This window comes from Delphinus delphis, chromosome 12, assembly GCF_949987515.2.
Source record: "Delphinus delphis chromosome 12, mDelDel1.2, whole genome shotgun sequence".
Classification (NCBI taxonomy): domain Eukaryota; kingdom Metazoa; phylum Chordata; class Mammalia; order Artiodactyla; family Delphinidae; genus Delphinus; species Delphinus delphis.
Genome location: NC_082694.2, coordinates 60141655 through 60166993, shown reverse-complemented (window position 1 = coordinate 60166993; position 25339 = coordinate 60141655). Strand labels below are relative to the sequence as shown.

Genomic DNA, 25339 nt, shown 5'->3' with positions numbered 1-25339 from the left:
CATAGTGCCAGAAGGGTTGGATTCTGATGAGGGTCCTCTTCTGGGTTGCAGACAGATGGCTTCTCATTGTATCCTCACATGGTAGAAAAAGAAAGAGCTCTGGTCTCTTCTTATAAGGGCATTCGTCCCATTCTAGAGGGCTCCAGCCTCATAACCTAATTATTTCCCAAAGGTCTCACCTCTAAATACCATTACGTTGGGGATTAGGGCTTAAATATAATGAATTTTGGAGGAACACAAACATTCAGTCCATGAAAAACAGCATCTCTGAGATTCCTAGTGATTTTTTTTTCCCCTTCAGACATTCCTTTGAGACCACATTCCTAGTAGAGATAGGTAGAATAATTCCTTCTTTTTTATGTCATCCCTACAACAGCGCCTGGCGAATATAGCTTGTCTCTTTACTTTTTAGTTTTAACTTTACCAAAGATCAGTGGCCACCGCTCTGTGAGTTTCTACCTCACAGATAATTTTTACTGATCAAGAAACAGAATCAAGGGGAACAGGTGTTAGTTACATAGGCATACTGAAAGAGTCCAGCTATTCTACCCCACTCCCTGAACTTGAAGAACACGTCTGTACCAGCTGACATCTTTCTTTTGGAGCAGAGGGTTGGTAAAGCCCTGTTCTCAGCCCACACTCCACATTTTTATTGCAGACCTCTTCTGTGCTGTGTGCTGAGGATGCAGCCGTGAACAACTCAGTGGACTCCTTCTGGACAAGCTTAAATCTCAAGGTGCTTCAAGCTTCTTTTAAGTGTCATTGAAGAGACAGTAAAGTTTCTTTTGGAAAGAAATCTCATTAAAAGAGATCACCCTGCTAGACAGGTTTATATTATGTTGTATTTTTTAAATAAAGCAAACATTAGCATTATATTGTAATATCTTTGTAAACCATAACAAAGTGTGAATGAAAGTGGTTCTTAGGAGTGCTTTATAGTTTCAAATCTTAGAGGCTAAGTATTAGTCTGCTGCCTTCCAAAATATAACTTAGTTTTAATAAAATGATGTGGCTAGACTTACTTACTATTCAATGCAGCTTGCTTAAAGCTCAGAAAACGTTTTATGGTCTTCAAGATCCTGTAGAATCTCCATTAGTAAATAGTTTTGTATGGATTGTGAAATTAGCTTCTGATTCTTTAGAGGAGTTCTTTTGCTTGTTTTGTTTTTTGATAAATAGGAATGCATCCGTTTTTAATTCCATTCAGCACATTGGTAGGGAATTTAGTACTCAAGACTGTTTACTGCAAGCCTAAATTTAAAGCTCAAAGTGAGGACAATACAGAAGGGAGTGAATGTGCAGTTTTTAAGAGTTCATTTGGCAGAATTTTATTTTCATTATACAAACCACAGAAAGCGAAGCTGGGTAAAATCTCGAATGTTGGGCACCTGAGAAGATAGTGGTTTTCGCCTAAAGGCAACTCTGAATGGTGGTGGGGTTGAGGGGAGGACGAAGAGGCTGGAGATTTAGCTCACTAAAAGAGAAACTGAGTTAAAGTGAACTTAGGATAACTTGATTAGTAATTGATGCAAGACGTCCACGTTTGACCCTGTCGTACGGAGGGTTCAAGGTTGTGTATAGAAAGGGGCACAGAAGAAGGGTGAAACTAGGGCAGGGGGGTGGGTTTGGGGCGGGAAAGAACCGAAGGGAGGTGGGTTTCGGGAGCGGCAGTGATGGGAGAAAGCGCGCTGGAGGCAGGAAGCGCGCGCCGAGCCTCCCGCCGGGCCGGGCGCGCTGGCCCTGAGCCAGGGCGCGGTGGTCAAGGCGGGGAGACGAGCTTTGAGAGAGTCGGCACCCGGGCAGCAAAGTCCGGTACGGGCCGAGGCGCCCGGCGGAGCGCACTTGTCTCCGTTTGTAAAAGGTGCTCGGGGAGCCCGCCCCGGTGAGTTGACCGCCCGGCGAGAAGAGGCGGGAACCGCGGGGCGAGCGGCGCGGGCTCCTCCCCCGGCGCCTCGGCTATTTGGGTCAGGACGAGGCGGCCGCGGCGCCGGACCTCTGGACCCGCTGGCTCCGGGACTACTGTCCGCCCGCCGCTTCGCTCCCAGCCACCCCGTCGGCAGGTCCCCGGTGTCCGACAGCAGAGAGGCCGGCGCGGCGAGAACTCGCGCTGCGCAGGTGGGCAGTGGGCATCTCGGCTGTCCGGGGTGGGATGCGGCCGAGGATCGAGGCGGCACTTCCGGCGGCGGCCACCGCACTTCCGGGTCGTGCGGGCGTCCTCTAGGCGTCCGCAAGCCTGGGGGGCATCCTCCTCAGGGCGGTAGAGAGGGCTTGCAGCAGTTTACCCTGGCGCAGCCCTCGCCCAGCCGGTGCCTGGGAAGTTTCAACCCCGGAGGTCGCCAGTATTTACGCGCGGGCGCCCGGCGTGGGGTGCGTGAGGAGCGGGCAGCGTACTGCCTCGGCCTGTCGGGTCCCTGCAAACGCCGATGAGTTTCTGCCGGAGACACTTGCTCGCTTCTCACCTGGGCTCCCTGGGTCTTTCTTACCTTTGAAACTTCAGCAAACGTTTTTGTTTTGATCAGATTCTCCACCTATTTTACACAAAATGAAGGCTAGATTTTCAGTGGGACAAACATTTGCAAATAAGCCAAACATCAGGGAGCCCTAAATGAAAAAGAAATTATAAAATAGGAAAAAAAATGAAAACCGAAAGAAATGTGAGTATTAGAATTCACTTAGAAAGTATCAAGTTATCCAGGTCGCTGTGGAGAATCTAATCGCTAATTCAAGGTCTCAGAGCAATTCCCTTGGGAAACTTAAAACTCAGGGTCGTTTATAGTCCATATTGTGCCTTTACCCTTGCAAAAATTTTCATCCATCTTCCGAGTTTATCAGAGTTCTATATTTTATGTATTTCCTCCTACGAATCTGCTGATGAATTAAGTGAATATATATGCTAAATATTGCTGAAAGCATTGTAAGTAACTTGGTAAAGCATAATTTCCATTTCTAAACATTAATTTTAATTAAAACTAGAACATGAAAATTAAATGTTTTCTGAAGTTAATGTTTTATGACGGGTTCTACAAAGGAATTTTAATGCAGAAATTTCAGTAGAGTCAACATTTTGATGATTTACTATTTCAGCAAAATTCTTAATTCTCATCTCTGCAAACAACCTTTAATTATGTATTACCCATTAATTTTAGATGCCAATAATTTATAATAAAATGTCTATTATTTTACATTATTATTAGCACCTTACAAATTGAAATGTGACAGGAATAATACTTAGTATCTGATTATCTAGTCTCTCTCTCTATATATATTTTAAACCAAGAATCAATCTTTCTTTCTTCCTTCCTTCCTTCTCTCTCTCCCTCCCTCTCTCTCTCCTTCTTTCTTTCTTTCTTTATGCCATGGGATCTTACTTCCCTGACCAGGGATTGACTAGGGCTCCAACAGTGAAAGCACTGAGTCGTAACTACTGGACCACTAGGGAATTCCCTAGTCAATATATTTTTAAATTACTGTGTTTTTATACTAAAGTGCACGTGTCTACTACTAATGTGATAATTAAATGTATTAAAGTTATGTAAATGATGTAATATAACCTTTGAAATTACACTGCAGGCAAGCAGGTGTTCTGATTTTTAATGAGTGGCATTTTGCAAATTATTGGCTTAGAAGCACATTCATTTTATACTGATCTAAAACTCAAACATAGCTTGAGCTATTATTCTCTAATTGTGATTATTTAAAACAAATACCTGCTCCATTGATTTTAGTTTTTTTCCCAGTTGATTTTCTCAGTTCTGAAGTCATATTTCAATATGGTAGTTCTATTTTTAGCTATTTAAGGAATCTCCATACTGTACTCCATAGTGGCTGTATCAATTTACATTCCCACCAACAGTGTAGGAGGGTTCCCTTTTCTCCATACCCTCTCCAGCATTTATTGTTTGTAGATTTTTTGATGATGACCATTCTGACCGGTGTGAGGTGATACCTCATTGTGGTTTCGATTTGCATTTCTCTAATGATTAATGATGTTGAGCAGCTTTTCATGTGCCTGTTGGCCATCTGTATGTCTTCTTTGGAGAAATGTCTGCTTAGGTCTTCTGCCCATTTTTGGATTGGGTTGTTTGTTTTTTTAATATTGAGCTGTATGAGCTGTTTGTATATTTTGGAGCTTAATCCTTTGTCAGTGGCTTAGTTTGCAAATATTTTCTCCCATTCTGGAGGTTGTCTTTTCGTCTTTTTTATGGTTTCCTTTGCTGTGACAACTGTGGCTCTTTATTATAACACTGCTTTATAAACTTAGGACCCTTACAACAGTATGTTCTCTATCCCTTCCCAGCCTTTGAGCTATTGTTGTCCTACTTTCTTACTTCTACATATGATAAAAATCTCATGATATGTTATTGTCATTTTTGCTGTAATAAGCAAATATTTTATGAATAAATCTTAAAATGAGAAAAATGACTTATATTTTGCCACATGTTTGCCACTACTGGTGCTCTTCATCCTTTGTATAGATCCAAGTTTCTATGTGTTATTATTTTCCTTCTACCTGAAGAACCTCTGTTAGCATTTCTTGTAGTGAAGGGCTGCTGGTAATGGATTCTCTCAACTTCTCTTTGTTTAAAAAATTCATTATTTTACCCTCATTTTTGAAAAGTATTTTACTGGGTGTAGAAATGCAAGTTGACAGTTTCTTTCGGCACTTTAAAGAGGTCACTCTGTTGTTTTCTTGCTTGAATAGTTTCTGAGGTGATGCCTTGGAGACAGTGTCTGCTGTAATCTTATCTTTTTTTCTCTGTACATAATATGTCTTTTTTTCCCATCACTGGCTGCTTTTCACATTTCTTTATCACTGGTTTTCGGCATTTTAATAATGTTTTGCCATGGTTTGGTTTTCTTAATTTATTCTTCTTGGATTATGTTGACCTTCTTGGATCTCTGGGTTTATAGATTTTGTCCACCTTGGAATTTTTTTGGCCATTTTTCCTTCAAATTTTTTTGTTACTCCTCTTTTTCTTCCCTTTAATTATATATGTTTTAGACTGCTTGATATTACCCTATAGGCTCTACTTGGTTTTCTGTTTGTTTGTTTTTTAGTCTTTTTTTTAAATCTGTGTGCTTCGTTTTGGATGCTGTCTTAGTCCATTTGGACTGCTATAACAAATTCTGTAGACTGGGTGGCTTATATAAAACAGAAATTTATTTCTCATCATTCTGGAGGCTAAGAAATCCAAGATCAAGGCACTGGCAGATTCACTGTTTTGTGGGGGCCTGCTTCCTGGTTCACAGCTGGTACCTTCTTGCTGTAACTTTATGTCGTGGAAGAAACAAGGGATCTCTCTGGGGTCTCTTTATAAGGGCCCTAATCCTATTTATGAGGGCTCTGCCTCCTAAAGGGACTCCATCCAATACTATCACCTTGGGGATTAGGATTTCAACATATGAATTTGGGGGGACACAAATATTTAGTCTACAGCAGATGGTTTCTATTGTTATGTCTTTGGGTTTGCTGATATATTTTTTTTCCTGTAGTGTTTCTCTGCTGTTAATCTCATTTAGTAAAATTTTATTTCAGTTATTTTATTTTTTATCTTTAGAGGTTCTATATGGTTCTGCTTAATGCCTTCTATAACTTTCCTCATCATGTTTATGTTTTCCTTTAGCATATTTTAATATTTATATTAAATAATGAACATAATATCTGTAATAGTTGTTTTAAAACCCTTATCTGCTAATTATATCACCTCTGTCATTTTCCTGCATTTTTACATGTCTAGTAATTTTTGATTAGATGGTCAACATTGTGATTTTATGTTGTTGAGTTCTGGATTTTTTCTATTCCTGTAAAGAGTGTTGGACTTGCTACTGAAGGCAGTTAAATTACTTGTGAATCAGTTTGATCCTTTGAAGGCTCTTTTTTTTTGCGGTACGCAGGCCTCTCACTGTTGTGGCCTCTCCTGTTGCGGAGCACAGGCTCCAGACACACAGGCTCTGCGGCCATGGCTCACGGGCCCAGCCGCTCCGCGGCATGTGGGATCTTCCCGGACTGGGGCACGAACCTGTGTCCCCTGCATCGGCAGGCGGACTCTCAACCACTGCGCCACCAGGGAAGCCCTGAAGGCTCATTTTTAATCTATTTTAGAGCAGGTCTAAATAGCCTTAACTCTAGTGTTAATTTAGCTGCATTAGCAAGCCATTACCCTTCTGAAGCCTCTACTGAAAGTCTCAAGTAACTCATACACACTGTACACTCTGGATGGTAAACACTTGAACACTTACCAGTCCTGTGTAATCTTTAGGAATAGTTCAGCGTACAGCTTCCTGGTAATTGTTCTTTCCTTTGAAATTGTTTTTTGCCTGGCTCAGTGGGGTTTCACTCTATGCATGTGCAGATTGGTATTCAATTAAAGGTGCAAGGAGAGGGACTTCCCTGGTGGTCCAGTGGCTAAGACTCCGCATTCCCAATGCAGGGGGCCCAGGTTCAATCCCTGGTCAGGGAACTAGATCCCACATGCATGCCACAACTAAGAGTTTGCATGTCACAACTAAAGATTCCATAGGCTGCAACTAAAAGGACACCACATGCCGCAACTAATGATCCTACATGCCACAACTAAAGATCCTGCATGCCACAACCAAGATCCCACGTGCTGCAACTAAGACCTGGCACAGCTGAAATAAATAAATAAAAATTTTTAAAAATTAAAAAAAAAAAGACTCAAGAATAGCCCTATGCGTATTTCTGGAACTCTTTCTCTGCATAACTCCCTCATCTTCAGTACTAAGTGGGCACAAATTCTGGGTGCTTCAGTTTCTCTGAACTCTGATCTCTTTTCAACTCAGTGAGATTACCAGGCTCTGTTTGGTTTTCCCTTCCCTGTGCCATAGTCCAGAAATTGCCTCCAACTGGAAACCTGGGGAGATCATAGTACTTTCCTCTTTGTTTCCCTTTTATCAGGGATTAAGGGTGGCAATGCTATAATAATTTGCTCCTCGAGAAAGTGTCAGGAAAAACAAACCGAAATATTTGCAAATTTAATTTCGTAACAGACAGTTTACCATTATTTGTATCATTTCTCCCAAGTTGCAAACAAAATTTAATACAGGTGTTTACCTATTTATAAAATAGGGGAAATTGATGGGAAAACAATTTTGGAAACTTCAAAGTCTGTATAAAAGCCTTATTATATTTTACTCTCATTACGGAAGTTTATCCTTGTATTTATATACTCATTGCCATTTTAAAGTCTCAGAAGGAAAGGGGGATTTATATTATTGTTTTCCTTTAGTGGCCTTCTTTAAGAACAGTGATAAGCAATAAAACTAGTGAAGAGTGGATGAAGTAAAGAAAGATTATGGTGCATTTTGTCAAAGTAGCTAAGTTTATATGCAACAAGTTTATGTTTATATGGAAGTTTATAAGTTTATATGGAAGCTTAGGCCCGTGTAGCCCAAAGCTTGGGTCTTTGATGCAAAATTGTGAAAGTTCAGAAGGAGAAAGGAGTCAAAGAAATTACTTTTTTGTTACTTTAAAAATAAGTGAACATTTGAAAGAAAATAAAAACATTAAGACCCCAGACAGAAATAGAAATGTAAGAAGCAGAAGAATTCCAGGTCAGAAGAAAGGAGGTAAAGCCTGCACATACATTAGCATCTCTGCTTTCCATGTTGAATAAAAGAGATGAGGTGGTTACACACTTGCCACAACTCTTTGTATATTTTATATCTCAAAGCCCATTTTAAAATGTTTATCACTCTAAATTGGAGTACAAAATGTTAACTAGATGCCAAGGAAGAGCTTTTTCTTGGACTTTCCTTAAAGATTAGATAAAACCCAGATATTAGCACACTAGTTAATTTTATACAAATAAAAGATTCAGACACAGTTAAGCATAATTTGAATTCTTAAATAGTTTTTTCAGAAATTTATAATGATGCTTTTACCTCTATCATACCCTTTAAAAATATATAGTAAAGAGTAAATTTCAGATCAGAAGTAGAATACAAATTCTGAATTACAGTTGATACTTTACACTGGTTGTCAGTAATATCCATACAGGTAGTATTTCTATTCAGCCACATACATTATAGAGGCAATTACTCATAGTTTATTTTAGTTTGTGATTTATCAAGTGTTATTAAATTTTTTTGTGATGAGGTAGACTTGGTTTTTGTTGACTGAAAAAGCCCTAATATTTTTGTCTTGGGAAAGACAGAAACAATGTTCATTTACATTTATACTTTTAATTTTAGAAACAAAAACCAGGAAATGCCTCGTTCCACAAACAAAGAAATGATACTTGGCATCATGGTGGGAACTACTGGAATCAGCTTGCTGCTTCTGTGGTACCACAAGGTTCGTAAGCCAAGGACAGCAATGGATTTACCTAAATTTCTTTCTCTGGGTAATTCACTTGATTTGATGCCTTTGCAAGATGAAATGCCTAATGGCCAAGGAACAACAGCGATCTTTCAAGGAAGGCAACTTCAGATATTGGAGAAGTTAAATGAATTACTGACAAATATGGAAGAACTCAAAGAGGAAATCAGAGTTCTTAAAGAAGCCATTCCAAAGCTGGAGGAATACATCCAAGGCGAACTTGGAGGGAAGATAACTGTTCACAAGATAAGTCCTCAGCACAGAGCTAGAAAAAGAAGGCTTGTCACAGTTCAAAGTTCAGCAACAAGTAATAGTTCAGAGGAAGCGGAAAGTGAAGGAGGGTAAGATTCTTTAAGATGTTTCCCATGTTGAATTGATTATTTATTGCATTATTGCTATTACTTAGGTACTTTCATTATACATTCCCAGTCATATATTCTGTTACTGAGAAGGCATAAAAAGGAGTGATTCTTTTGTCTTATGTTACAATTAAAACCTTATTCCATAGAGGTCAGTATTTTAGTTTAGACCTCAATGACAAAAAGAATGTAACTTACTCTAGTGCTAGGTGGCATCACATGAGTATTGAGGAAGACAGTGATTGTTTGCCAAAATGTGTAACCTGTTTTTGTATGTGGCCACTGTGTGACCCCTTGCATAAGGACTGTCCAAAAAGTACTGTCTAATAAAACTTTCTGTGATGATGGAAATGGTCTAAATCTGTGCTGCCCAATATGGTAGCCAGTAGCCACATGTGGCTATTAAGCACTTGAAATGTAGCTAGTGAAACTGAGGAACTGAATTTTTAATCTCATTTCATTGTAACTAATTTAAAATTAGCCGCATGGGACTAATGGCTGCTGAATTGGGCAGTGCAGACCTAAAAAGATTTGAGAATGTACAAGTGACTCAGTTTCATCCTTGCATGGGTAATTCATTGAATTCTACAATCAAGAACATAAATAATGTTCTTTTAGGGGAAAAACAAATGATTTATGAAAAAAGGAATTGTGCCTGACTAGTGTTTCTAAGGAGTAAAATAGGCAAGTAAATAAAGGTGCACCAGTGAATGCAGCATAGCCTGAAATTCTTTAAGGCAGGGACCCTGTGTTTTCGTCATTGTATTCCTAACACCTATTATTGTGCCTCCCACTGAGTAGATGCCAGTAACTATTTCTTGAATTAATGAGTGATCTGCTAAATAACTATAGAATCAGAAGAAGGAGAGGGGATCTGGAAAGAGGAAACAAAGTGTAGGGATTTAAGGGTGATTTCATAGATAAAGAAGTGTAAATGGTTGATGAGGTCTTTGAGATCAATGCTAGGACTGGAATTACTTAGCATCTTTATATAGAACTGGAGAAATAACTTATGAAAAATCTTTCAGAGAGAGAAGAGCCACAAATGCTAGATCTAGATAACAAGAAGGTCTTAAAAATTTGTGTTCCTGAACAACAGGAAAAGTTGTAGACTGGTTTTGAAATAGGCAGTGAAATGGTTTTTGTTTGTTTGTTTTAATTTTTATTTATTTATTTTTGGCTGCGTTTGGTCTTCGTTGCCTGACACAGGCTTTCTCTAGTTGTGGTGAGCGGGGGCTGCTCTTCGTTGCGGTGCGTGGGCTTCTTATTGCGGTGGCTTCTCTTGTTGTGGAGCACGGGCTCTAGGTGCATGGGCTTCAGTAGTTGTGGCATGTGGGCTCAATAGTTGTGGCTCACAGGCTCTAGAGCATAGGCTCAGTAGTCGTGGCGCATGGGCTTAGTTGCTCCATGGCATGTGGAATCTTCCTGGACCAGGGCTCGAACCCATGTCCCCTGCATTGGCAGGCAGATTCTTAACCACTGCACCACCAGGGAAGTCCAGGCAATGAAATGTTTAAAAGGAATCTAAAATAGTTCTAAATAATTTAGAACTGTAACTCAGAAAAGACACTTGTTAATTATTATGGGTATAGAGAAGAGCAGCTTAGGACTCTGATAATGATAAAAATCCAACCATAACATTGCGCATCATTGAGAGTTACTGAAGACAAACCGATGGTTATCTTACCTTATGTAGATCTGTGGTGTTTCCTCACCAGGAGTCCTATGTGCAGTTTTGGCAATCACACCTTAGAAGGGACATAGTGGAACTAAAGACTAGCCAGAGAAGATCTGCTAGACTGAGGGAAGAGATGGCAGCCCTGATGCAGGAGTTTAGGCCAAAAGGATCAATGGCCCTTAATCTTAAAAGACCCTGGTTAAGCTGAGCACAGGCTTGCTCAAGAAATTCTAGTATTCTAGAAAGACAGGCAACCTTTGATAAGATTAGGATAAGTTTAGGACAAATGAAAAGAAGATAATTATGGGACTTAATTAATTTCAAGTAATGGTGTAGACATAAATTTTTTTATGTGGGTTCAAGAGGGATTTGTGAAATCTATGAATAGTAGTCACATACTGCTAAAAACAACTAGACATATCAAAACTTTAAGGTTGATATCAAGTAAGACATCCCCTTCTCTTGCTTGATCGTGGGTGCCTTTGTTAGCAAGAGTACGAGAGTAGATGTACTAGAGCCCTAATAATGGACTAGACAATAATGGACAATGAATGGCATTGAAAGCAGAGGGAGAGTTGAATGGAAAAAGAAGATGTGGTACATATATACAATGGAATATTGCTCAGCCATTAAAAAGAATGATACCATTTGCAGTAACATGGATGGACCTGGAGATTATCATGCTAAGCAAAGTAAGTCAGAAAGAGAAAGACAAATATATATGATATCGGTTACATGTGGAATCTAAAAAATAATGATATGAATGAACTTATTTACAAAACAGAAACAGACTCACAGACTTAGAGAACAAATTTATGGTTACCGGGGGGAAGGGATGGATTGGGAGTTTGGGACTGACATGTACACACTGCTATATTTAAAATAGGTAACCAACAAGGGCCTACTGTATAGCACAGGGAACTTTGCTCAATACTCTGTAATAACCTAAATGGGAAAAGAATTTGAAAAAGAACAGATACATGTGTATGTATAACTGAATCACTCTGCTGTACACCTGAAACTAACACAACATTGTTAATCAACTATAATCCAGAATAAGATAAAAATTTAAAAATAAATAGAGGGAGAGAAACTGTTTCCCCCTTAGCTCTACTTTAGAAAAATAAACAAAAGCAAAGAAATGAAAACAATTTGTTTCTTTTTCTGTTTTGAAAGGAATAAGATACAGAAAGATCTAACACATCTTTCTAAATAAACACCTAGAAACAAACTTATTAAATAAGTAAACATTTTTTTTTGAAAGTAAGGTTTTATAAAATATATTTGTTTCAGTTTTAGATTGCATGTCCTCTTATAACCTTCTTGGGACAGAAACAACTGGTCATGGTGAGATACAGTCATAATCCCATTACCACATTTAAGATGGGTTGTAGCCTTGATACATAGTGTCCTTGATAGCAAAATTAAAACAGCAAATGACAATTACATGTTCCATATGTAAATTTTATGCTTTGCAAGAGGCACCTAGAGATTTTGACTTCTTTTAGTAAAATAGATGTCAATCACAATTGGCTGATATTATTAGTTTTACACACGAAAAGAAAAACATCTAATTATATTCTTCGTTGTTGATTAAAACTTGAGTGGGTAGATCAGTAGAATGCATTTTCTGTAAACATTATTAGAATCTTCTGCATGCCTCTCTTTGTATCATCGTGGACTTACGGATTTATGCCTTATTTCGTCTCAGCTAATTTCATTTAATTAGTTGTGGAGGTGATGATGACTAAAGGCTCAAAATCTCATGACCCTGGCAGGCTCATCAGTGGGCCTGCCAGGGTTCTTTTCCCTTCTTAGAACTAGCGTGAACATCTTGGAAGGCATCTTTGCTTCTTGGTAATATTGTTTCAACTGATTTTGGTTTGGGCCCCTGCTCCAAGACTTGGAATCAGCTACCGTCCTGGCAGCATTGGTTCATTTCTGTGAGAAATAGTACTAGGTACCAAAATCGGGAGTGTAGGGTAGTACTGTTTTTAGGCAGGATGATACCAGAGGCTGTTTTGGCCCCTTTAGGGACAGGATAAAGAAAAATCATTTAAAAAAAAATATATATATATATATATATATATATATATATATATATTTTTTTTTTTTTTTTTTTTTTTTTTTTTTTTTTTGCGGTAAACGGGCCTCTCACTGTTGTGGCCTCTCCCGTTGCGTAGCACAGGCTCCGGACGCGCAGGCTCAGCGGCCATGGCTCACGGGCCCAGCCGCTCCGCGGCATGTGGGATCTTCCCGGACCAGGGCACGAACCCGTGTGCCCTGCATCGGCAGGCGGACTCTCAACCACTGCGCCACCAGGGAAGCCCTAAAATATTTTTTAAGTCATTAGTTCACATTGATGTTTTCAGTTTACATTTAAGTCTTTCCCTATTTCTGAAAACTTTTTAGTTCATTTTCTTTTTTAAGCTGCCCAATTTTCTTTCTTCTGTCAACCTTTTAGCTATATTGCTCTATCAAACCATGGGTTTAAAAGTGTTATTTATATCACAATGGTATATAAAGCTTCAGAAACCTCCCTTTCAGAAGTTAAATCTTATTCCAGTTTTGGTTAAAATATTACCCCATAATAAAATTCATTGTTCTTCCATTTCATGTGGGCTTTAAGAGAATACATGAGTTTGAAAATTAGATAATTCTGTTAGGTGAGCAAGGTTGTATAGCACCTTATGGGCCTTCTTGATTTTTTTCTTGACTTGGTATTTTCATTTTAGTATTAAGTTCACATGATAACCTTCAGATAGTATCAACAGACACATTGCTGATTATTTGAAAAGAAAATAAAAAGAAACCCCAGAAATCTACCCACAAAGAGCACCAGCACAATAAAAGCCATAATACCTAGTACCTTAGATGCTATTACTTTATAAATAATAGAAGATGGTCATGAAAGCAAGACCACAGACAGATACAGGTTTTTGAGGTTTTATTTAAAACTTCTTAGACTTTAATTTTCATGAGCCAAAATATAGACTTTGCTTTTTGTTCATTTACATTTTTATTTTTACCACTATCTACTTCCTCCAAGTCAGGTTTAGCGTTGAACTTCAATTTTTCAAGGCCTTGAGAGAAAGACAAATTCAGATATTCAGGATATGGTGATTCTGTATCCCTTCATGTTGTAAAAGTAAAAATTTGCAAAAAAATTTTTTTTGTTTCAGATTTTTTTTTTTAATGAAATGCTACACATACAATTGAGATCCTCTTGTACTCATTTCAGAGGTAGCCATTATCTTGAAGTTGGTGTGCAATCTTCCTTTGAAAGTTTTAATGCACTCCTACATACACTTGTTTACACAAACAATGAATAAATGGTCTTTGGTTTTAAAATTTTACATAAATGGCATTGTAGGGTACATAACACTTTGTAATTTGCTTATGCATCAACTTTTTAAGGAAATTTTTCCATATTGATATACGTAAACTTATTTCACTCTTTTCAGTTGCTATGTTGCATTCCATTGTATGAATAATATGCCTTAATTTAGTTCCCTCTTGGGGGGGTGGGTGGTGGTGATGGGATGAATTGGGACATTAGGATTGACGTATATACACTAATATGTATAAAATAGATAACTAATAAGAACCTGCTGTATAAAAAAATAAAATAAAATTCAAAAAAAATTTAGTTCCCTATTGATGGATGTTTAGGTCACCATTTTTTTGCTTTTATAAACAATGCTTTATTGAACACCTTTCTTCATAATTCCTTATGTACATGTGGAATAATTTGAAAGTATATACTTAGAAGTGGAATTGCTGAGTTATAGACCTAAATACACTGTTATTTTCTATTACTTAATTATCCTTCAGAGTATACCAATTTACAATCCTATAAACAGTGTATGAGAATTCTTATTTTTCCATACAAATTCTTATATTATCAGACTTTTTAGTTTTAGCCAAACTGATGGCGATGATGTGGTAAGTAATCATTATTTCAGTTTACATTTCCCTGAGCATTAGTAAGATTGGGCAGCTTTTCATAGTTTATTTGCCATTTAGCTCTTTTCTTCTATGAATTTCTTTAAAAAAAATAATAGTAAAGGAAGGGAAGCACTAACAGTTGCAGTCCCTTTTATTCATTTGATGAGAGTGTCTTCTCTGTGGTAGGTACTGTATAGACTCTCGAAATACAGCAGGGCATAAGATAAAGGCTCACAAGTAAAACAGAGTTTTAACAAAATGTGACACAATGTTAAAGAGGGATACTCTCAGTCTATTTCAACCAGAGCCCCAAAGGCCAAGAACAAACAATAAGTGCGGGGTACTCTTGCATCCTAGAGCCAGATGCTAAACGCTCCTGTTTCAAGCTGGGGTGAGGGCTGGGGGGTGGGGGGGCCCTTGAGCATAGTTTTAGGCTACAGAGAGGAAGCCAATATAGAGAGTGAGTAAAAATACCAGAGAGGAATTAAGTCAGAAATGAAGACAAAGGGGAAATGAAGGAAATAACCCATGAAACAAGGTGTGGCCTGACCCTGTTAGCAGCAGTACAGCTTAGGTATTGAGCTAACATGTTGAGGAAAGAGAACAGTATCACTTGTAGACTCCAGGGAAATTTTATTAACCTCAAGATAGTATTTTGGTAAAAATGGGAACTGACAATATAAAATCTCTAAAACTCCCACTCCAAGTAAGATAGTTCTAGATTAGGAAAAAATGTTACATAGCTTAAGCCATATTCTACATTACATTATTACATAACATTACACTATTCCTGGTTAGTGCTTCTATTACTATAACATTTATATATATATATAATAGCCAGTGGGTTATTAAGAAAGACAGGTAGAACAAGCTTGCAAAATCATTCATTTCTAAAATAAATATTTATTGATCACTGACTACGAGCTACACTCTTGTAGGTGGTGCAGTGGCAACAAACAAGTCCTTGCACCTGTCGAACTTACATTCTCTTGGCTTTTGCCTCCAATTTGGAGACATTTGTCTATAGAAGCCTCACCTAGTGATCTTGCTTCTTGCGCTTTGTTCACAACTTGAAGCGCACTATGTTCATTCCTCCTACTAGTGAGTCCACAGGTGAATCTGGGTGCCCCTGATTCTTGGGACCAACGATAAAACTTAGATCTTTAAGTGTCCTCTCCAATGCCCAGGACCAATAGATACAATGCATTAAATATTACAGTAATTCTATGTGTCATATAATGGAAAGAAAAAGATCCCAGTTCTGTGCACAGATATTACAGAAGAAAATGAAAGTCAACTCCATCAAAAATTTGTTCCAGATCCTGTTCTAAATGTTTTATATTCATTATCTCCTTTAATCCATACAATAACTCTCTAAGGAAGATGATACTGTTATCCTCATTCTAGAGATAAGTCTGGGAAAGATTAGATAATTCCTTGGTAAAGCGCAGAGTCTATACACCGTGCTACACTGCCTCTTTTCTTCGTCATCCCCAGTTAAGAAAGTGCAAGGTGTCAGAGTGCTCTAAAAACATTATCCTAGGAGATAAAGGGAGGGGGGATAAGGCCAATATGTGTGTGAAGTGCCGGCAGAACTCAGACTTTACCTCCCAAGGTGCCTGGCTACCGAAGTACCATAACAGTCACCTCAGTTCCATTTGAGTGCCCTTGAAGACCTAACCTAACCTAAGGAGGAGTGTGTGGGGTCAGACATACTGTATGTCACTGATTATAAGATGAACCTTCTTTCACATTTTAACATTTCCTAAGTCAAGATGTATCTTACCACCAATTAATAGATCATATCACTGTGTCGTAGTTTAATTGGCAACATTTTTTCCTTTCTTGCAGTTGATGGTGGTTTTGATTCTGTGAAATACAGGGTAGATACCTTTGTGGGTGTAAGGACCAGAAGCTGAAAGAGTTCCTGCCGTATCACCCTAGTTTTCTCAGGGAAGGACCATAGGTCATCTTCTAGAATGGAAGGGAAAGTACACTGAGGCATGTGACAAAGGAGATTGAGTTTTTTTTTTGTTTTTTTTTTTTGCGATACACGGGCATCTCACTGCTGTGGCCTCTCCCGCCACGGAGCGCAGGCTCAGCGGCCACGGCCCACGGGACCAGCCGCTCCGCGGCATGTGTGATCTTCCCGGACCAGGGCACGAACCCGCATCCCCTGCATCGGCAGGCGGACCCCCAACCACTGCGCCACCAGGGAAGCCCGGAGATTGAGATTCTTGACTCCCCTCTTCCCCATACCACCATCCTCTCCCATCCTCTGTCAATTTCCAAGTCTTAGGGCTTTGGCCTTCTTAAGAGCCTGCACTGATGTGTTCACTGTGATGTCTGCAGTGCTTAGCACAGTGCCTGACACATCATAGATGATCGTTACATATTTATATTAATAAATGAATGAACACATGACCAAAGAAAGTACTGAAGAGACATTGTGGGGAGTGGAAGAGGACATTAACTAGGAACATGGGTAAGGATTACCCTGCAGACTGTTGCTCCAACTGAGGTTCAAGACTGTGTACCAGTTTGCACTGTAGTGTGCATCTTTTCACTAGTTCTTGGCCTTTCATATATAGAAGTGGAGGAGTCAGAGGGCTTAATCGATTCAAATTAGGAGATTTGCAGGGTGAGTGTGATAGAGAGGCAAAAGGCTAAGGATGTCTAGAGTATAGGTAAGGAAATAAGTCTTCTAATGTTGCTGGAACACATCTGTGTTTATTTCTTGACCTAAAATGTGTATTTTGTTTTGCTTCTATTGTTTTAAAAACTACTTCCTGTTTGTTATTAGGTCAGTTCAAACCCTTGACTAGGTACTGTTTCTTTACTAGACTGTATTTAGTAACTACTGTCTAGTGAGTTAATTTTATTAACCTTTCTTTCAAAAGAAACTAATAGTGGATAAGGAAATTATAGAAATAACCTATGAAATTATTTGGTGATCTTCAAGCCATATTTTTTTCTACCTTTCAAATCACATAGACAATCATGCTATCTGAGTAACTACAAACAGTGAACCTATGTGGTTAGAGTTTAATATTGTAATGAAAGAAAATAATTAACCTGGTGGTAATTTAGTGATGAACATTATTGTTATTTTGCATAATTAGGTATATTTGGTAAATATACAAATAACTATCATTCATATCATGTAATAGATTGAATAATCGACATTCACTACACTCAGATCAGCTAAACATGTAACTGTACTTTATAACTGAATTCAGAGCAGCTCACTATCGCTGATGTGGGAAAATCTGGCTGATGTGGGAAAATCTGAATGTGCCAATTCAAGTTAACTCTGTCAATTCTAGTTTAGAGCTAGTTATTTTGTGTTAAAGATTAAGTCACATTCAGGGTTTCCCCTTCTTCCTCCCTCTTACTTCTCCTCAAGTGTAAGCTAGGTCCCTAAAGGGTCTTAGTATCTAGGCACCAAGAAAGGAGGGACATTCAGTCCTGATAGCATTCACTGTCCTTGTCCTTATTGGACTCCAGCTCAGGTAGGAAGCTGCTGGGAGGTTCCTTTTAACTGTCACTTTAGGGTTTGTTTATTACCAAGATGATCTAGATCAGAGCTGCTCAAAGTGTGGTCTGTGGGCCAGCAGCATCCATATCCCACCTAGTCTGGGAGCTTGATGGAAATTTGCATTCTCAAGACCAGCCCCGGACCTAGTGAATCCGAATCTCTGGGATTCCGCATTGTGCCCAGGAATCTGTATTTTTAAATGCTCTCCTGGTGACTCTGATGTACCCTGAAGTTTGAGAAGCTTTGTTCTAGAAGATTTTCTAACTTTCAGCTGAGATATCATGACAGGATTATAATTTTAATACTAGCAATTATAGTTATAGATAAATAAGAGGTCCCTGAGGCATAGTGAGGAATACAATGATGAGGTATTAGTCTTGATGGGAATAGAGCAGCTGAGGTAAAAAAGGAAGAGGTTTAGGTAACCATAGGACATGGTGAATGCAGAAGGTACCTGGGAACATGGAATTGATAGAAAAAAGAGAATTGGGAAGGGATTGAAGGAGAAGCGTGTTTTAAATGCTTACTGTTATGACAGTTTACTAACTTCTTTTGGGCTGTATCTAATTAAGGTTCTCTTAAAAATAAGCAATGAGGGGGTGATTTTAGGATTAGAGATTTAGATAAGTACTCTATCCAGAAAAATATTACAAAACCTTTAAATATTACTCATGCTAGTATGCAATTTCTTTTCCTTTCCAACGTCTGTGCAGATCTGGACCTTCTTCCCCACCCCTCAGACATGCACACCTAAACACTTTTTTTTAATTGATAATTGTAGATTTATTCAGTGGGGTGAGGAGGGGAGTGATCTGACCTCGTTCATTACCTCCTTTGGGCAGAAGTGTTTGTCAGCATTGAGATATTGTCATAACTTCATCATTTCCTTTGGGATAGCTCAGTGGGCAAGTGCTTCTTTTAGAGGCCTTTAGTGGGAATGTTAAACAACAAACTGGTCTACTTTTGGAAAGAGAAGTTTTTAATAGAAACTTTATAAGCATTATATAATCCATTGTTTCAGTTGCAAAAGATGTCCTTTTGGAAAAGGTACTCACAGATCTTAATGTGACTTAGGAACAATAGACAATAATCTCACAAGAAAGGGAAGCAAATAATAGATTGCTATAATGAGAGACAGTCCTCCTTGGGCTTCCTATTCACTTACACATCTTGCTAGGTATGCCAAGAATCAAGAATGTAAGGCCCTGACCACCCTTTTTTTCCCCTAATTTTAAAAAAAACCGAGACTTTACTTTTTTAGAGCAGTTTTAAGTTCACAGCAAAATTTAGGGGTTGATACAGAGATTTCCCATACAATCCCTACCCTCACACATGTATAGCCTCCCCCATTATCAACAGCTCCAGCCAGAGTGGTACATGTGTTACAGCTGATGAACATACATTGATACATACATCATAATCACCCAAAGTCCATTATTTACATTATGGTTCACTCTCGGTGTTGTACATTCTGTGGGTTTGGACAAATGTATAATGACATGTATCCACTATTACAGTATAATACAGAGTATTTTCACTGCCCTAAAAATCCTCTGTGCTCTGCCTATTCATCCCTCTCTCCCCCCAAACCCCTGGCAACCTCTGATCTTTATACTGTCTCCACTGTTTTGCCTTTTCTAGAATGTCATACAGTTGGAATCATATAGTATGTAGCCTGTATTGGCTTCTTTTACTTAGTAATGTGCATTTAAGTTTCCTCTGTATCTCTTCATGGCTTAATAGCGCATTTCATTTTAGTGCTGAATAATATTCCATTGTCTGGATATACCACAATTTATTTATCCATTCACCTACTAAAGGACACCTTGGTTGCTTCCAAGTTATGGCAATGATGAAGACAGCTGCTGTAACCATCCATGTACAGGTTTTTGAGTGGACATGAGTTTTCATCTCATTTAGGGAAATACCAGAGCACTTGATTGCTGGATTGTATGGTTAAGAGTATGTTTAGTTACGTAAAAAGCCTCCAAACTGTCTTCCAAAGTGGCTGAACCATTTTGCATTCCCACAAGCAATGAACGAGAGTTCCTGTTGCTCCACATCCTCCCCAGTGTTTGGTGTTGTCGGTATTCTGGATTTTGACCATTCTAATAGGTGTGTAGTGGTATCTCGTTGTTTTAGTTTACATTTCTCTAATGACATATGATGTGAAGGATCTTTTCATATGCTTATTTTCCATCTGCGTATCTTCTTTGGTGAGGTATCTGTTAAGGTCTTTGGCTCATTTTTAAATGAGATTGTTCATTTTCTTATGGTTGAGTTTTAAGAGTTCTTTGTATATTTTGGATAACCGTCCTTTTTCAGATGTGTATTTTGCAAATACTTTCAGTCTGTAGCTTCTCATTTTCTTGACATTATCTTTCACAGAGCAGAAGCTTATCAATTATTTCTTTCATGGATCATGCCTTTGGTATTGTATTTAAAAAGTCATTGCCATACCCAAATTTATCTAGATTTTCTCCTATGTTATCTTCTAGGAGCTTCATAGTTTTACATTTTATATTTAGGTCTGTGACCCAATTTGAGTTAATTTTTGTGAAGGGGGTAAGGTCTGTGTAGCCACTCTTTATCCAGGCCATTTCTCTGGTTTGTGGTGAGAAGCCTTGAGGAATGAGGTAATGTTCCCCTTCTGGACCAACAGCAGATTTGGTTACTGCTTGCTATAAAAGCGGGGGATTCCCTAAGCTCAGTGTTGCTTTCTTTGAAATGCAGCTCACTGCGAATGTAAGAGTGTCTGGGCCCTATGCATTGCCCTTGTGGGTCCTGAGGTCAAGGAGAACCAACATAAAAAAGCTGGTGATCACATTGCTTAATTTGCTGTGAGTAATAAAGTCCTCGGTCTCTTACACAAAAATCGTGTGTCTTCTGCCAGCAACCATGAAACAGGAACAGATTAATTCATTAGCTTGTATGTTGGGTAAAATCAAATTACAAACTGACAATTGTATGGTGAGAATTAGAGAGCTTTTAGCCTCTGAAGGGGGATTTGTTCAAGGGTTTCCCAAAGAAGGTTGTTAGAAAGGGAACAAAAACAGGGAGTTGTAGTAGGGTGTATAGGATATTGAGAAGTTAAAATGTATATATTTGAGGGTATGTTTTATGTCATAGGTGGCTATACACATATACCTCTTATATAGACAGTTCTCCAAGTTGTTTTGGAAAAGGAGAAGGCAATATTCCTTTTCTAATAGCTCTGTTAATCTTGTCTTAAAATGGGTTTAAGTTGTTTCAAGGGGTTATAAACAGTGGCACAGCAGATCTCCATAATCTGTGCAAGTGACCCATGTAATCAGATGGCACGCTTTACTGCCAAGGTAAATTTAGCTTGTTTCATTTGGGGGGCAGTGACATTTGCTATTTAGGCTTTCTTTCTTTCTTTTTTTTTTTTTTTTTCTTTTTAATATATCTTCAGACCAAAGTCTGTAACCGTAACTTTTCCATATCACGGGAGGATGTAAAACCCTGGGGTAAAAAGTGTTCAGGTGAAAGAAGAATGAGTTAGTAGGCTAGGGGTGTGGAGGGCAGCTAGTTAGAGAGTTCCAAGTAAAGGACTGTAGAGAGATCATATATGTTACTGCTTCCATCCTGCTGTTTCCTTGTCCCTTGATTTGTTGGCTGTCTCCTTGAACATAATGAAGTTAGAATACACATTCCACAGTCACATGAATTGCAGCTTTTCAGAGAGATGAGCCACAGAACAATTTTATTCTAAACTGATGTCCTTAGATTCTAGAATCTGCTCTCATCATATTCTGTGTTATTGCCATGTTAGTTCTACATGCAGCTTAAGCATTCAGCTTCTAACCTGTTCCACCTACACAAGGCATTTTACGGCTTAAAGATGATGGCTTAGAAAGGAAGGGAGAGATTTACTTTGGATTAAATTCAGTATGGGACAATGCTTAAGGTAAGCCTTTAAAAATAAAAAAACACTTCTCCATATGTTTCATGTGCTAAAGAACATTGAAATACTCATAAACCCAGCTTTAATGTTTCCTTTAGTTTCCCACAATAACTGAATATCTGGAATATCTGGATATTTATCTGGAATATTCTCTCCAGAGAGGTTCTGCTTTATCCATGGTTAATATTTTAAAACATGTTAGTCAGCAGGATATAAATTTATTGTACTTATTAACCCCTTTAAATATAGTAGTTTAATAGTCTCAAACAGATATTATAACTTAATTATTTTCAAAACAGGGAAGTTCTACCTTTCCTTTCAGGGAATCCTTTTGTTTTGGTGCCCTCTCAGATGTTTTCCCTTACTTTTCTTTGTGCCTGCTTCCCTGAGTCTTTCAATTTATCTTCCCAAGGTTTACTATAGTGGGCAGGTACTGTGTAGGTAGTTAGAAATAATCTTTTAGACTTAGGCATTCTTTTGGATACATCTATGTGGCTACCAACTTCAGCTGTCTTAATTTCTTACGTTGTTTCCATATTGAGAAGGTGGCCATTATTCTTCAGGAGGCTTGGCAGGTTTCCACCTGTACTCCCTATTTTTTTTCCTCATTTGACACTTTTCTCACTCTAGCTGCTGCAAAGAGGACCAGAGCTTCCAACCAAAATGTCCTGCAGATCAAGTTTCTTCAGACCCCCTGCACCCTGGAGCCTCTTCTATTATTCAACCACCAGAATCTCTTGATTTTAAAACAGCTCATCCTCCTTTCATGCATAGAGGCAGTTCACCTAGAGGAAGTAAAATTGCCTCTTCTTCATCAAATACATCTTCTTACTCATCTTTCTTTGGAAGAAGACATTCTTTATTTGCTAAATTTCAGAAAAGCAGTGCTTCCCTTCATTCTGGACAAAGTAGAGCTAACTTTGATTCTGAAGAAAAGAGAAGCTTCGGTGATTTAAAATCGCCCTCAGAACATTTTCGCTTTAGATCCAGAAGTCTTTTCTCTGCCCCAAAACTAAATATAATTTCCTGTTATGAGAGTGCTAGTAATTTTTTTGATCCTCAATCAAGAAGTCAATGCATATTTAATCCAAATGAAATTGAAATCATTTCTAAAAACTTGAGTATTACTGATGCTGGAAAATATATAAGCTCTTATTCTCCTGAATATAACACTAAATATTTTATGAATTCTGAAACAAATGCTAATTCCTCAGCCTGTCGGAACACTGTCGCTAACATCTATCAAAGCACAGCGACCATGCTTACTCTTCCAACTATTACTTCCTATTCCTCTCAACAACATGGAGTTGCCAGTGATATTCAGGAAAGAGAGCAGTTAAGGAACAATTCCTTTCATCCTGTTTTTCAAAGTCGCAGTAGAAATAATTCTCCAGCTATGTTGCAACATCATGCCTCTCAAAGTGTAACTTTCCCTGTTCTCCATAATGTTGGATTTACTTCGTTTTATAAAAATGCTAGAAGCTTTACCCCACCTCAAAATGGCGTTACCTCAGATCCCTTTGAAGATGAAAACAATGCTATCTCGTCTAAAGATGAAGACAAATCTTCACCTAATGAAATTCCTAAAATAAGGTCACCTCAGACTTTACCCTCTCTTAGAAGGGCAGCTCAGATCAGAAGCTTTCCCACCAGGCATACTATATAGTCTGTAGAAATCACTGCTCAGTTTTCATAGAGGTCTCCTCCCTTACTAAACTTCACTGCATATTCTGAAAAAGAGCTCTACATTGCAGTCTAAATTTAACTTTAATTTCCGTAGTTTTTGAAAGATAGTTTATTAACATAATTGGAGTATGGAAATCAAAGATTATTCATCTGTTTCAGACTTTTAACAGATTTACTGCTTATAGATTGACTAGTCCCAAATTTCTGAGTGACTATTGTAATACTTTTGTGGTCTGAAAATAACATCAAACTTTAGATCTTCTAAATGTATTACAGTCTTTGAGAGTTTAACATCTTCTTTTATTCTACTCTAATCATTAAAATAGTATTCCTCTATAATCTATAGAGCTATATTCATCAGTTCACAAATTCCCATTTGTATCAGCCTTGCTAGCTATAGCTCATGCCAGACATCCCACTGATAGCCAATGTTTTTACTAGTACAAGGATCAAATCATAAGTAAAAACATATTGTAGTGGAAATAGGCGGAATATGTTGAAACCAGATATTTTAATTAGTTTTAATACACGTTAGTTTATATATATGTCTGAGAATTCAGAAAACTCTGAAATCAGAGTTTGTCTTTTTATTTTTAAAAGTGAAAATTTTCAGATTTTTTCCCGAAATTTTTATAAAATTTTTATTTTAAAAAGTGTCTCCCAAATTTTATTTTTGATGTGAAAATTTAAATTTTTTCCATTATATTAAGCAAAGTTTATAAATATATTTATCACAATAACAAATAGAAAATGCATATAAGCAATTAGAAATACTTAGAATATAATTGGTTTTTGTAGAGGAAAGAAATTTGTATTATTTTCAATTATTTGTCATAATAAAATGCCCGCTAAATTTATATCATTGTACTAAGATATTTTTACTTTTGTGTTTTCCTCCTCCTTTTCGCATGTATAATTTTTTTTCTATTTTAATTTTTTAGTTGTGGTGAAATACGCATAACAAAATTTATCATCTTAACCATTTTTAAGTTCACTGGCATTAAGTATATTCATATTGTTGTACAACCATCATGATCATCTATCTTTAGAACTCTTTTCATGTTGTAAAGGTGAAATTCTACACCCATTAAGCAATAACTCCCCAATCTTCTCTTCCCCTAGCCTCTGATAACTGCTATTCTACTTTCTGTCTCTGTAAATTTGATTCCTCTAGGTACCCTATATAAGTGGAATTATATAGTATTTGTCTTTTTGTGACTGGCTTATTTATTTCACTTAGCATAGTGTTCTCAAGGTTCATCCATATTGTAGCATATGTTAGAATTTCCTTCTTTTTTAAGGACGAATAGTATTCTATTGTATGTATATACCACATTTTTCTTAGTCATTCATCTGTTGATGGACACTTTGGTTGCTTCTACCTTTTGGCTATTGTGAATAATGCTGCTATGAACGTGAGTGTATAAATATCTCTTCCAGACCCTGCTTTCAATTCTTTTGGTTATATACCCAGAATTATATGTTACTTCTATATTTAATTTTTTGAGGAACTGCCATGCTTTTTTCCATAGTAACTGCACCATTTTATATTCCTCTAAGAATGCATAAGCATTCCAATTTCTTCACATCCTTGCCAACACTTGTTTTTTGGTTTTTTGATAATAACCATCTTAATGAGTGTGAGGTGGTATCTCATTGTGGTTTTGATATGCATTTTCTCCCATTGTGTGGGTTGCCTTTCATTGTTGATTGTGTCCTTCGATGTACAGAAGTTTTTAATTTTGATGTTCAGTTTATTTTTTATTTTGTTGCCTGTGCTTTTGGTGTCATATCCAAGAAATCATTGCCAAATACAATGCCATGAAGCTTTTCCTCTATGTCTTCTCCTAAGAGTTTTATAGTT

The 25339-nt window shown here is 37.8% G+C and overlaps 2 protein-coding genes across 7 annotated transcripts in view; both read left to right on the top strand.

Annotated features, from left to right (window-relative positions):
- Positions 1–1687: 1687 nt before the first annotated feature.
- RMDN2 (regulator of microtubule dynamics 2) overlaps positions 1688–25339 on the top strand; it is a 72607-nt gene continuing 48955 nt past the window's right edge. For 4 of the 6 annotated variants that reach the window (XM_060026796.1, XM_060026798.1, XM_060026797.1 and 1 more), the window contains exons 1-2: positions 1689–2115; positions 8215–8682. In XM_060026796.1, the coding sequence (XP_059882779.1) occupies positions 8231–8682 (452 nt within the window). In that variant the 5' untranslated portion in view covers positions 1689–2115; positions 8215–8230. Of the gene's footprint in view, positions 2116–2199; positions 2655–8214; positions 8683–25339 lie in introns of those variants that run through there. The other 2 variants (XM_060026794.1, XM_060026795.1) reach the window with 2 other exon arrangements.
- On the top strand, positions 22409–24125 carry LOC132434978 (uncharacterized; the record flags this gene model as incomplete). The annotated part of the gene is made up of 1 exon (XM_060026802.1): positions 22409–24125. A coding segment is annotated over one exon (1047 nt), but the record flags the coding sequence as incomplete, so codon positions are not given.